The sequence below is a fragment of the Oryzias melastigma genome, linkage group LG5, assembly GCF_002922805.2.
Source record: "Oryzias melastigma strain HK-1 linkage group LG5, ASM292280v2, whole genome shotgun sequence".
Taxonomy (NCBI): Eukaryota; Metazoa; Chordata; class Actinopteri; order Beloniformes; family Adrianichthyidae; genus Oryzias; species Oryzias melastigma.
Genome location: NC_050516.1, coordinates 2282843 through 2296763, shown reverse-complemented (window position 1 = coordinate 2296763; position 13921 = coordinate 2282843). Strand labels below are relative to the sequence as shown.

At 36.8% G+C, this 13921-nt stretch overlaps 1 protein-coding gene across 5 annotated transcripts in view; it reads left to right on the top strand.

Annotated features, from left to right (window-relative positions):
* epha8 (eph receptor A8) overlaps positions 1–13921 on the top strand; it is a 148702-nt gene that overhangs the window by 114621 nt on the left and 20160 nt on the right. For 3 of the 5 annotated variants that reach the window (XM_024269903.2, XM_024269906.2, XM_024269902.2), the window contains exons 9-11: positions 2432–2556; positions 6713–6875; positions 10170–10302. In XM_024269903.2, coding sequence (XP_024125671.1) covers positions 2432–2556; positions 6713–6875; positions 10170–10302 — 421 coding nt within the window. The remainder of the gene's footprint in view (positions 1–2431; positions 2557–6712; positions 6876–10169; positions 10303–13921) is intronic. The other 2 variants (XM_024269905.2, XM_024269904.2) reach the window with 1 other exon arrangement.

Sequence of the window (13921 nt, the reverse complement as noted above, 5' to 3'; positions counted from 1 at the left end):
TTAGCATTCAGACCTAAGGACAAGATAAAAGGAGCAACTGTCTGAGTCAAAACTTTTTCTTCAAGAAAATCTATGTATTACTTTTGACTCACATATCAAACAGATAGCAAAAATAAGAGTCAATTTCCCATACTTCTTTGTTGGGCCAACACAGTGATACTAACACATGTGTTTACTTCTGGTTCTGCTGATTATTGTTCTTTTTTTTCTCTCTGTAGTCTTCCTAAAAGAAACACTTCATGCCTTCAGCTCCATCAAAATTCCCCTGCTTGTGGACTAATGAGAACCAAAAAGTAGACGTCTGGGAACAATTTTAAAATCACTTTCTGTTTTAAAAGTTCTTGCAAAGATTTGCTTTATTTCTGTAAATAAAAATGCTTGAAAATAAGACTGAGTCACTGCTGTTTCATGCAGGTTTGAATGTAACCTTTGTGCTATCCTAGGCATGTTTACACTGAAAGTGGGGTCTGAACTTTTTTTTTATTTTCACTGGTGTCCATGGCAGACATAGACATACCTGTCCACCTTTGTCATGGGAGGGATCACACATCATTGTAAAGGTGCATTCACACCGAACGCGATTCGTGCTGCAAAGGCGGCCAACTTCAATGTTAATCAAACTTGAGCGGCGAGGTGCGAATCGGGCGGCACAGCCAAAATGTAAAATCCCTGAAGTTTGACAGGTTGCTGTGTCGCATCTGCCAATCAGGAACTCAGCTTTGGGCACATGACTTTTCCAGGGACTCGATCACTAAATCAAGAATATTTATCAAAAGCGAGTGTTTTTTATGGAAGATGAAAATGGCCTGCCCTACTTTTTTTGGGATTGTTTTTTCATTATAACAAGATAACCAGTAACAAAGAATGAGGCATCACCCTCTCCCTTTCCCTTCCTGCAGAAACTTCACCTGTTTTAGTCTCTTTAGTAAAAAAAACAAAAGAACACTAATCAAAAGTTGTTTTTTTTAGTCTATTTTCTTTTATTATTTTATTAGTGAGTCTACGCTCCTCAAATGCCTTCAATCCGTCTCATGGACCAGCCCTTCTCCCTTTATTTCCCCAAACTTCCGAACAGGTTGATTGACAGATCACAGGGCAGACGAGAATCTGCGCATGATGTGTTCACTGAACTCCAGACATTAGCGGACCCAAACAGCCACTCGGCCCAATTCAGTTCTCTGTTATGCGTTTGTCATTTTTATATAATCCTCAGCAAAACAAAATAGTTTTTCATGAAAAATCTCGACTCTATAAAATCAATCGATTATATATGCATCAGTGCTGGTGTTCGACATTTTCTCTGATAAACTGCTTTGTTTTGTTGCTGATGTCCGGAGCTCAGTGAACGCACCATGCAGAAATGCTCTGCAGCTCTGAATTCTGTCAATGTTTGTTCGAGGTTTTTAGAGAAATAAAGGGAGGGAGCTGGTGCATGAGATGAGTTTAGAAGTTTAAAGAGCATAGATCCTCTAATAAATAAAAAATAGACGAAAAACTCTTGATATATCCATGCGGGTACGCAATATATTTGCGCGAATCGCGTTCGATGTGAAAGAACCTTAAGGGTCGGGTCATCTGGATCCCATTAAAGAGCACAAGGGTTAAAGAATGTTTCTCTGATGCTACGTTCACACCGGGCATGTAATGCGTGTCCAAGAACACGCTTTTAGCCAAAGGTGTTTATACTGAACTGTTGCCAACCGATACAAGTACTCACAGTTGGGAGGGGCTTGGTATGAAATGATTACGTGATGCAAATCTCTTGCTTCAGGCATTTTCTTTCACCACTCTATTCCAAAATATGAAATACTTAGTGTCAAAAAGTTCTGGCCGGGCACAAACAGCATTTATCAATATCTCTTCAATGATCAATTTTCAAACTGTTGATACTTAGATGTTTGGAAAAGACCTGTACGTCACTACCAAATCCAAGTCCCTGATTGGTCAAAGTTCAACTGATTTAGCTCTCAAAGCGCGTTCAATAGCTGCGCGTTTTGCAGCTACAGCCCAAAAAATGACTTTCAAAACTTGCATAATTACATGTGAACGGGAGAGTTTTGAATGTGGGAGCCCAAAATGTGTTTACATAGACTTTCATTGGAAGTGGTCGCTTGGACGCGTGTTTCCAAGCCCGGTGTGAACATAGTAGAACAAGCGGGTTTGAACAGCTTTAAACATATGATAAATAAAATCATCTTTAACAGAACAAATTCCTTTTTACCTCAAGTTGATGTGATCTGAATCTTAAAAATGTGGAAAACTTTGTAAAAAGCGAACAAACAAACAAACATTGAATATAGACATAAAAAAAAAAAACAGCAGAGTCTGTAAAAAATAATAATTTGTCTAAAGGTCTATTCTGGAGCAAGTGTTATAATTCAATTTAAAGCTGCTTTACCAACTGATAAAGCCCCTGTGTTTTCTTGTGTAGCGCCTTCTGAAGTGTTAGCGATTCGCCAGGAGAACGCCAGTCAGAACAGTGTGACTCTGCTGTGGCACGAACCGGACCAGCCCAACGGAGTCATCCTCGAGTACGACATCAAATACCACGAGAAGGTACGCGCAACTTTTTTGTTTTTCATGGCACAAGTCGCAACTTTTGCAATCAAAGAAAAATACTGAAGTGAATTGGAGTGCTTGGACATGTCAAATGTTTGAAACCATTTTTTTAATTGTCCCACAATAAACAATGTATTGTAACCAGGGATGTCCTGATCCAATCATGTGATAGGATATTGGGCCTGATTTCATACTCAATTAAATTTTGATGTTTTTTTTCCCCTCATTTTTACGATCAGTGCCATATATTTCAAGCTTATTATTCCAGATAAATACTATACTTGAACTCTGCATATCATTAACATATCACAACATTTTATTGCCATAAAGCACAGAAGAATACAGCACTAGTTTGAGTAGAAGGCACACAAAAACAGTTTGGTCAAGTTAGAAAGAAAATCACAGATTCAGACGTCCGGGTTCATTACCTCTTTATTTAAATGTTTTAACTGGACAGCAAGTGTCTCTAGTGTTTTTTCTTAACTGAAACAAAGGCATTTTAAAGAAAAAAAAAAGGTCCAATTTTTGTTTCTTTTGAATAAGAACTGCTCTTTCTGTACTGCCAAAAGTGAGACAGCTGCCAAGGGACCGTCTACAAAGTGCAAACTTCGAAAAAAGGTGATTAAAAAAATGAAAAATAAAATTTGTGATGTCTCAAAAACAACCAATACTAAGGAATGGTTACATTGATATGAGCGAGGAAATTCATTAATGCTAAAACAGTGATTTTAAAAGAAAGTCATCATTTATTTTAAAATATTTTTTAAAGGGGATTTGAATCTCATATGATCAAAAATAATCTATAATTCCAAAGATACTAAAGCTATAGTCACCAAATTTTCTAATTTGTTAATTTAACTTATTTTTACTAGTTTATACATTTTTTCATTGGTAATAGTTGCACTATTTTTTCTTGATTGTTCAAGCTACTACACGGAAGTGCTTTTTTTAAGTGTTAAATGATATAATAGGGTAAGAAAAAAAAATCTGGGAAAAAATGAATTTGTTTATTTTTTTCACAAAAGTATCAGATTGGGACTCGATATCTGCAGAAATTAAAAACTACATGACTAAATCAAATCCGGGCCCACAATCTTGATCAGGACATCCCTAATTGCAATCTATTGCCAGGAGAAACAAACATCTGACATTTTCACCTGCTGTCCTGGAACCACATGATGTCACATGCAGTCTTAACTTCTGAAGAAAAACTCAAATGTGCCATCTAGCGTTTGGGGTGTTAACACAGTCATGTGATGCACAATGTAAAGTGGAAACACCAGAAGAGAGTCTAATCTGAGATGAGATCCTGGTGGCAGCTCTGCTAATCTTGAGGAAATGGGAGTTGAGAGGAAGAGTAGACCGGTTCCAACTGAGTGGAAGGGATGGCGAACGGCGGCGCGCATAAGCCTCACCATGAACTAATTGCCGTAAATGAGTGTTTCAGAGAGTAGATGTGTGTGAGCCGGCGGTGATAGAAATCATCTAATTGCGGAGGGAGCTGCCTCGGAGCCGGGAGTCTCATAGCCAAACAAGCAGGATGGTGTGAGGAGTGTTGAAGGATTAGCTCGTCTTCTGCACTGGTGTCTTAATCTGGCCTCGCTCAGGAGCCGAGACGCCTGCGGGGATTTCAAGTGGACAAGTCAGCAATGTGCTTTTCCAGGTTTCTTCAGCAGATCTAAATAAGAGCGAGCCGCAGGGAAGGGGGCCGCCGCTGTGCATCGCCGGCTGAAGAAAATGAAGATAAAAATCCTCAATTTACTGTGTGCTATGTAAAAGCCCCTTTGTGACCGATGACCCACTCCTTAGAAATGATCTTAAATTACCTTAGAATAATAAGAACCAAATAAAAACTGTTGAGTTCATAAAAATAGTTGTCTATAAAAGGGCTTCTCTTATTTTTAAACACACATTCAAAATAATGTAAAACAATTACATAAAAATGCAGCTAAAAGAAAATCCTCTGGTTGATAAAAGCGGGAGAAATATGAAGCTCATTACTTTGAGGGTAAAGTAATCTGACCAGTATATGCATAAATAATCTTACACACCGGAAACTCCATATTTAAAATCAACCAAAATTGGATTGTTTTTATCCCAACTCCGAGCTTAAAACAGAGATGTTTTTTTTGTTGTTTGGATATTTTAGCTCAAAAAACAAGAACAAAAAATTCTCAGAAAAAAAAAGAATCGGGTTAAAATGAAGCCAACTAGAACCCAGAAAAGTAGTATTTCTTCAAAAAGACATGAATGACCTAAGAAATTAATATTTTGATCAGAATATTTTTGTGATCAGAAATTTGACTAAATATGAGAGCTGGACTGAGTGACCCCTCCCACCTTGCGTTTCAAATAAGAAATACCAGATGGTCCCAAAAAAGCCAAAATCCCATGGACTTCAACGGAGAAATAAACAGTTATTTTATTTGCCAGAAAAACCGTTCTTGATCTGATACATCTTTTTAAAATGTTCTTGATAATCCTATTTTTTTTCTATAATATTTTTTGTTATTCTAGTTATAAACTGACCAATCAGATTCCTCTATATAAGTAGGCGGCTTCTTGTCAAATGTTCGAAGCGTTTGACAGATTCTCTTGAGTCGCTTTCAATAGAAGGGATGTGGCCTTCATACAAGCTCACTACTCATTGAAGAGAGTGGTCACGATAGAACTGTAGACAAAGACCGACATGGACCAATCACTGCATATTCAGGATGCCTGGTTCCAACATGGTGACGAACATATCGCAGAAAAATGGCGACTGAACTATCTTAATTTGTTTGGAATTGGAAGGAAATCATTTTCTATGGGTGACGTCTCACTCGCTCTGTCCAGTTCTCTATAAACAGCCAATGGTTCCAAATAGGAAGTATACTGGTTCCAGGAAAGTCAAAATACGATAAATTTCTGTTGACAAATTAACAGTTGTTAATTTTCCCTATTTGTCAGAAGAACCATTCTTGATCTGCTACATTTTTTAACATGTTCTTGCCATTGACATTAATAGAGATTGGCGAAACAAGGCTGTGACATTATAAACAAAAAATACCTTACCTTGGGTTCCAACGAAAAGACCTCAATTCAGCCGCCATTTCTCCACGGTACGGATATTGTCCCATTTCGGCATTTTGGGACCAGACGACATTAGTAAGCAGTGATTGGTACGAGAATCTGTCAATCAAGCGCTTCCAACGTTTGAGTGGGTACTTCCTATTAAGAACACGAGGAGGGGAGGGATGATCATTCCAGTTGTCTTTATGTACTGTCTATGGTTGCTAATCTCAGTTTTTTATATATTTTTTGTAGTTCAAAATTTTCAAGCTATAAGCTGACCAATCACATGCCTCAATAAAAGGGTGAGCTTACATCAAAAATTAAAAATGTTTGACAAATTCTCCCGAGTAGGGGTGTGAATTTGAACATGCTCACTCCTGATTGGTGAAAGTGGTTGCCATAGAAATGCTGACTCAAACCCACTCGGACCAATAACTCCTTACTGACTACGCCTGGTTTCCACATGAGATGTTTGCATTGGGAAAACATGGTGACTGAATTGCACTAATTTTCTTGGAGTCGCAAGAAAGTCGTTTTCTATGGGTGACATCATACTCGCTCAGTCCAGTTCTCATATACAGTCAATGGATGATTTTTCACTTAACAAATTCCCTAAAAACGATGTAGTTCTTTATCGTGTCTGGAGAATCCTCACCTGCTGGTTCTCATTGAACTAATGTTCTTCTAACAGCTGAGCAGCTGCTCGTCATGTTAGTCATTAAGGAGTGAAACCGTCCACGGTTCCTTCAGAGATAATGTTTGGTGAAAGGATAGGACAATGAAAGCCTAAGTTGTTCTGAAACAGATGTGAAGCCAGACGGTCTGAATGATATTTGTTTGTAGTTTAGTTTTCCCCAACAAATGCTCTCTGCATTTGCTTCATTCTTTTCTAGTTCAAAATGACATTTTTGTTTTTATTGTTTTGACAATACTTTTAATTGATACATTAATTAAAATCAAATTTAAAATTGGAGCTGTTTTTGAAGGTGAACAGTTTTGCGGTTTTCACAGACATTCTGCTGCAGCTGCAGCCATCATTATGCATGCGCGCCTATAGATTTATACAGAGACAAAAACAATGTGTTTACGTCCCTCACAGGATAACGAAGAGCAGACTTATTCCACTCTTAAGTCCAAGAACACCAGCGCTCGAGTGTCGGGACTGAAGCCGGGAACCAAGTACATTTTCCAGATCCGTGCCAGAACCTCTGCGGGGTGTGGGCGCTTCAGCCAGAATGTGGAGATTCAGACGGGCAAAGCAGGTGAGTTTGTGTGCAGAGCACTTGCTGATGCGAGAAACAAAGAAACCAAAGTGTGCAGAGCGTGGAATGAGTCTTCATGAAAACGCCATAAAACAAGAAACATTTTTATTGGAACGTTCTTCTCCCCGATACGGGATTTGGCAGATAATGTGCCGAGCAGACTGCAGCTCTGCAAATCTCCACCCCCTGCCTGGTTGTACTCCCAGCACTAATTCACTGACAAATAGTCTCCCTTCATTAAGCTGCTTGCTGGACCTCAACTTCGCTCCTCTAAACACCGACTCGCTTTCAGACTGAAGACAAGAGCTTCACACGTCCCATGAGCCAGGATGCTGAGCAATCAATACGGCCGGGATTTGATGAAGAGCGTTTTTTTTTTTTTTGTTTTTTTGTTTTTTTTGCTGCTCAGCCTTTTCTAATGAAACTGCATGCTGGGTAGAGTGGAACACAGGGGCAGTCTGAAAAGAAGTCGGAGACTAGATTTCAAGTGTCAGTTTTAACCAAAACACATCTCCAGTTCAGATTTCATAACTTCCTAACCTGACGTGAAGGCTGCATCACCTGCTTTGAGAGTTGTTAAGAAATAATGAGCGACATTTGTGAGGAAGCCACCACAATTTGTCCCTCTTGTAAAGAATGCCACTGTTTTAGTGTGTTAATTTTGTAGATTAATGGAGTAAATTTGCCCAGAAAATATTATTTAAAGCTGCATTCACACCAACCGCGATGCACGTGCCGGGAGCGTCCACTGAGTCAATGCACAAATGCATTCTGAGGTTTTATGGTACAATTAGAACTTTGGGTGTGGGGTATTGGTCTGAAAGCAGCGCATTTTGGGCGATGTGTCACGTTGAGAGTTCCAAAATCTGAGCTTTCTTGAAGAAGACCTGTCCCCACAATCAATCAGGGACTCTGCCTCGGCACTCAGGGGGTGGAGTCCAAACCAACATGCACTGTAAAAAGTGAAACATTGGATCCATTTACAAAAGTTCTCCATTTTATTTTTGTTTTTTTAAATATTTTTATTAAGTTAAAATTTTGAGTTGAGTAAACCACCAACTATAAATTTTAGTTTGGTGAAAACTAATATTTTTAAATGTAACTACTGACAGAACTTTTGTAAACTGATCCAGTTTGGAGGAGAATCTGACTGTTCTACTCCTAAACTTCATAATATTTTTCTCTTTTCCATCAAAACAAAAACAATATCCTCTCATTTTTTCTTTTCTTTTTTTGTTTCTTTTCCTTCGAGTATTGCGGGACAGCAAGTCATCAAACTGGGTCACAGAGATGGAAGTACCACTAAAAACCGCTGTCATTCAGATGCAACTTGAACCTCGTTGTACTGGGAGAGTCTGAATGATCTCATGAACCCAGACATGGAGACGTGATTACAGATGTTTTTTGTTGAGCTCTTCACAATAAATAAACCTGATCTCCCAATATCATCTGCATCTTCTATGCATTTTAAACTAGAGGTAGCAATGAGGCTAAAAACTTCAGGCAGTTGCTCCTCCCACGTCTGGAGCATTTATCTTATGAATGCCTTTTTGGATAAGCACCCAAATCAACTTTGACATTCAAATCACGTTTGGTGTGAAGGCAGCTAAAGGAAGTCAGAACTGTTGCAAATTTTTAGAGTTATTCTCAATCTCATTATCAGAAATTGAACTTACTTAAGGACAAAGTAAAAGTAAACTTGCGTCTAAATAATACTAATGTAATGTTAGAGTAATACCAGTTCAGTTGATGCCAAATTAAAATGTTTTTTATTATAGAGCTGGAAATTGCCACCAAAACTTGTAATTAAGTTCATCAAATGATACAGTATAAATCTTATTATAGACAGCCTACAATCTTCTTAACACATTAGTATGCATTTCAAAGCTGTTGTGATTATGGGAAACAAATGCAAATTATGTCTAATTTTTTATTATTACACGAAGTTGTCAAAATATGTCAGTGTGGAAAGGATCAACAGATAAACAAATATTTTTGGAAAAATATGAAAACACAAAAGACTTTTGCATGGTTTCCTATATGGACCTTCACAAAAACAGTTTGAGTAAACATTTGTCCATTCCAATAAAAATCGCCTTTTTTGTTTTTTTTGTTTTTTGAACATGTTCTTGTAGAATTTTTCTTATAGTAAAGGATCTATATAAAATAATTTATGATTAAAACTGTGTTTCTGAGTATTTCTTGATTCGCGTTGGATCAGAAAACCGGATGCTAGAAAAAGCTCAGACTAAGGATACAACGATTGAAACGGCTGTACCAAAATCTCCCACTCAGGCCCACTCATGCTTAGAAGTGTGAGGGACATGAGGAGCGTTCAACATTCCTTTTTTTTTTAATATGTTTTTTTTTTCAAATGTTATAGAACAAAATGCAAGTGTACAACACGAGAAACAATCAACGCAGTATACAATATACAAACGAGCGCTCAACACTCTCGCTGTAGCGAATTGTGGCTCAAAATTGTACAATTGGATTGATCCAATATTGCTCGCCGTTATTTTTGGGTTGCTAATGTTAGCTTGGGGCTAAAAGCTCATGTGTGAGCACACAAACAGAGCTCTCACGGAAGGGGATGGGGGCGGGGTTGCTCTGTGTCAACAGTTCCACCCAACACTTTGAACTGTATTTCTAATGAGCTGCTGCAACTTTACATAAAATATGTCTTGTAAAACAAGAGTATAATCCTATTTATAATTAAAGATCACTGGGAACAATTTTACGATAGAAAAAACATGATTAGAGTGGGAATTTAAAGATCTAAACTGATGAAAATCATGTTTTTCAAATGTTCATGTGGCATTTTTCTGATGATGGAGGACTTATATAAATATAATTGTATATATTAAGTTAAAAATTACATTTCTGAGTATTTCTTTATTCAAATTGTTGTGAATGAGGATAAGACAAAAAATGTCAAAAATATACATTTTTGACATAGAAAATACTTAGTGGACCACAAATTCCATACTCCAAAGTTTCCGGGGGGCGGGGTTACTCCAACGGTCCCGCCCATGACTCATTTCCAATGAGCTACAATCACTGCAGAAACTGTCTAAGAACTAGGAAACACATTGATTTTGGCTAAAAACTGCGTAATCATAATTTTAATCACACTTTTATAATCGATCAAAAGCTGATCTTAATGAGACTTTAACAACATCAATACTTCTGCAGCTGAAAAACAAAAATATGTTGCAAATAAAAAGACTTTTTAATGAAACTGCACACTTTGTTGCGGTTGAATCCTCCTCATACTGTTGTGTGTTCCTGCAGCTCCTCTGCGTTACAACACCATGACCATCATTTGGATCTGCATGGCGCTGGTGTCTGGCCTGGTCGCCTTCCTGGCCGTCATCATCTGCAGGAAACGGCAAGGCTACACTTTACCACACTACCCGTCGCTGCTGTGTGTGGAACACTTTCTTATGCTACTCTGTTGTGACTTTTTTTGTGCAATGTCTATGTGGTCCAATCCTGTGTGTGCACGATGATGGTGTTGACAAAACTGAGTTTAAAACAATCTACATCGCCTTATATAAAGGATAGACCCTATTTTGTTTTTTTCTTCATGCTGTTTATTTCCAGCTTGTAATAAATTTAATTGAATCATGTCCACGACCTCACAAGCTAAATATTTCCACTTATTCTCCCCTCCTTCACACCTCCTCTCCTTTGATGTTTCAACAAAGCAAATCAATAATTTCCCTGCCCCTCATTAATTCATACCTTAATGCATGTTAAGACTTTCACGTCTTTTCCGTTCAAGGAGAGAAAAATGTGTTACAGTGAAGTTGGAGGCATTTTTAGAGAAAAGTTGGCAGATCTGAGATGTTTTGGAGGATCATAATGAACATTATGTGGACAGTTTTTATCCACTTACAGAAAAACTGCATCTTATTGAATTCACGTGGGACAACCACGACTCCTCAATTAAAGGATAAAAATAGGAGAGAACACATTTCATATTTTGTTATTTCCCTCCTGCTTTAAAGAATCAGACATTAACCTGATAATACTCACCCTCAGCCCTTAATCAGGGAGTGCAGCATAAACTATAAACCAACTTCCCAACAACTCTTTAGCTAAACTGGAATAAATGCTATTCTCAAAACAAGTTAAATATAAAGTAAGATATGTTTTTCTTTGTAAAAAAAAATGCCAATGGAACTAGAAGAATTTGTCTTGGTGATTTTTTTTTTTTTTAAATACGTTGTGATGTCCATCCCTATTAATTCTAAATTTAATTTTTAAAATGGCAATAGGCACTTGAATGTCACTCTGGTAATAGGTCTGAAATTAGCACATTTTGCTCAAAAATATTTTTTTTACCTTTAAAGTAGAAAACACTTTTTCCTTTAATATATTTTATCTTAGTTGCTACAACTTGGTGGAAGAAACCTAAACATTTAATAAATAAGCTTAAACATGACCAAACCCCCTGGAGAAAGAACAAAAAGTGACAAAGCAGAACAGATGACTTGACACTGACTAGGTTTACATGGTGTAATCGGTTTAAAAGCCTGATCAGAATGAAAATGCTTCATGTAAACCATTTGGAATACCCGATCAGACTCATTTGGATCAAAATTTCCTTCTGACTGAGACAGGTGGGTTAAGTGGATCGTTGGTCCGATTGTAGTCCATGTAAAGACTTACTCTGACTGTGGGCCAAAACAGCGCCGACTTTTACTGTGTGCACTCTGGAGTCTGGGGGGCAAGATGTATTTTGGATAGTTCTGCGCATGTCAAAACAATTTATTCTGATTGAAATGTGTGACAAATGTAAACGTCTGATATAATTGGATACATTTTTCAGGGCCCATGTACACAGTTCAATTCTACTCCAGTTTTTGATCAGATTAAAGACTTTTTGTGCTTGTACACACAGCTATAGTTCTAAGCAAATGTTTTTTATTTTTAAAATTTATCGTGCCTAATTGTAGTTTATTTTTTGTGACAAAAACCTAGTGCAATAAATGGAAATGACTTTTTTAAGAAGAAAATGTGAACAAAATCGAAGTCTTGTTCGCAAAATAATGACAATAAATACCAGTCTGTCTTGTCTTTAAAATAAAATCCTTAAAATTGAATCACAAATTACAGTGCAATTTGAGTTTTTTTGTTTGTTTTAAATCAGTTTCTTCTGTTGTCAAAATTATGGAGAAAATGATTTTGACTCATTTTAATAATAATTTTCAAATATCTAGATAATTTAATGAAATAAACCCTCGACTGTTCTGATTTTGAGAAAAGTTCAGAAAAGTGTAGTGCAAAAATGAGCTAAATCAACTCAAAACCTTCACATATACTTTAAAATTTTAAAAGCAAGGTTTTGAATCTGTGTAAGGATTAAATAATTTTCACTGTAGAATGAAGGCAAGTTCATTAATGTAAGAGATTTGCATTTTTTAGTTCATCTTTACAATAGTGGGTGGATTTGTTATGCTTGACAGACTCCAGCCTCTCAGAAAATCCACTTCTACTTGAAGAAAAACATAAACTGAGCTTGTTTTGAGGTTCAGATGTCCAAAGACTGTCCAGAAAAATCAGAACATTTTTTCAATTTTTTATGTCTTTTTATTTGGAGTATTGTGTTTCTATAAAGATTTTTTTAGGATGAGCTGTGTAGAAGATTAAATCCACATAAACATTTGGACACGAGTCAATACTTTGCAGTTGTGTGAGGCAGGCTTTATCACAATCTCCCTTCAGCAGAAGCTCTCACTGCCGAGGACAGGAGCTGTAAAAGTTTGAATTTACTAGGTTATGACGACTTGCTGAAAACAAGTTCTCAAAGTATCTGGTGTTATGAAGTGGATGGTCTAGGGAATAAAACACAGGAGACAAAAGACGAGTGGATACAAACATAAATATTCAAAATAAAAGGGACTGGCCATCGTAAAAAGTTAAATAACTTCAATCTGAAACTCAGGGTTCCCAATTTGTTCCAATGGTTGTTAAAAAAGAACAAACTATTGATTATTAAGATTGAATTTCTGTGATAAGATTGTATAATTTTAAACAGAAACTGTTAAACTTTGGTGGTAAAATGCCCTCATGAAATGAGTTGGCTGCACTCCCTCTGGCCTCCAAGCCTCATCAGTTTCGTTCATCAAACTCAAAATGAAGTAATCTTCAAGGCTAACATACATGTAATTGCATAATTTAGTTAATGACACCATGATTATGAGGGAGTCTTAACATTTTTATCAGGAAAGTTAGTTAATTTCATTTTGGAGACAAAGATGTTTAGAGGCGAGAACTCATTAGTGGGATCTGAAATGGTTACTTTGGTCTTTTATAAACAGTCTGCTCTCCTGGGACTTAATTTTACTAATTAACTAATTAATTTCAAAACTTCACTCACTTTTTTTTAACTATTTAATTAGTTTATGGTTTAGCAAATGACAAAAAAGATGCAGAAACTTCAGATGGAACTGCACAGAGATGCAAATGAACAAATCTGTCTTCAGCTTGTCAAATATCACAAGAATTAGTTGAAAAACGTTTTTTTAAGTCACTTTTCAGTGTGTTTTCACACCTTTTTAGACTTAAATATGAAAACAAGCTTAATTAAAACTAAAACTTCATTCCAAAACTTCTAAAAAAAGTAATACACGATGTGACTGCCACATCATTTCTAATTTTTGAGTTTATGAAAAGCTCTGGGTGTTGCTGGAGTTTGTATGGTCCATACTGACACAATCAACCTCAGTTAAGATGATTTGCTTCTACATGTTTACTAGCTTATTTTATAGCAGTCAAATTCATAAGACAGCTTCAGAATAAAAATGTACTGCTGTTTAAAGACTCACTCCGATGAAAATTTGTGTTTTTAACACATTCTTGTGGCATTTTTCTGATGATGGAAGACATTAAACTTAAGATTGCATATCTGAGTATTTATATACTCAAATTGTTGTGAATCAGTTCCAAACAGAAACTAGATTTGCAATTCCTGAAGAAATTGCGTCTGATTGCTGAAAGCAATAGCGCTTTGAAGCATTTTACAGCCGCAAGTGTGA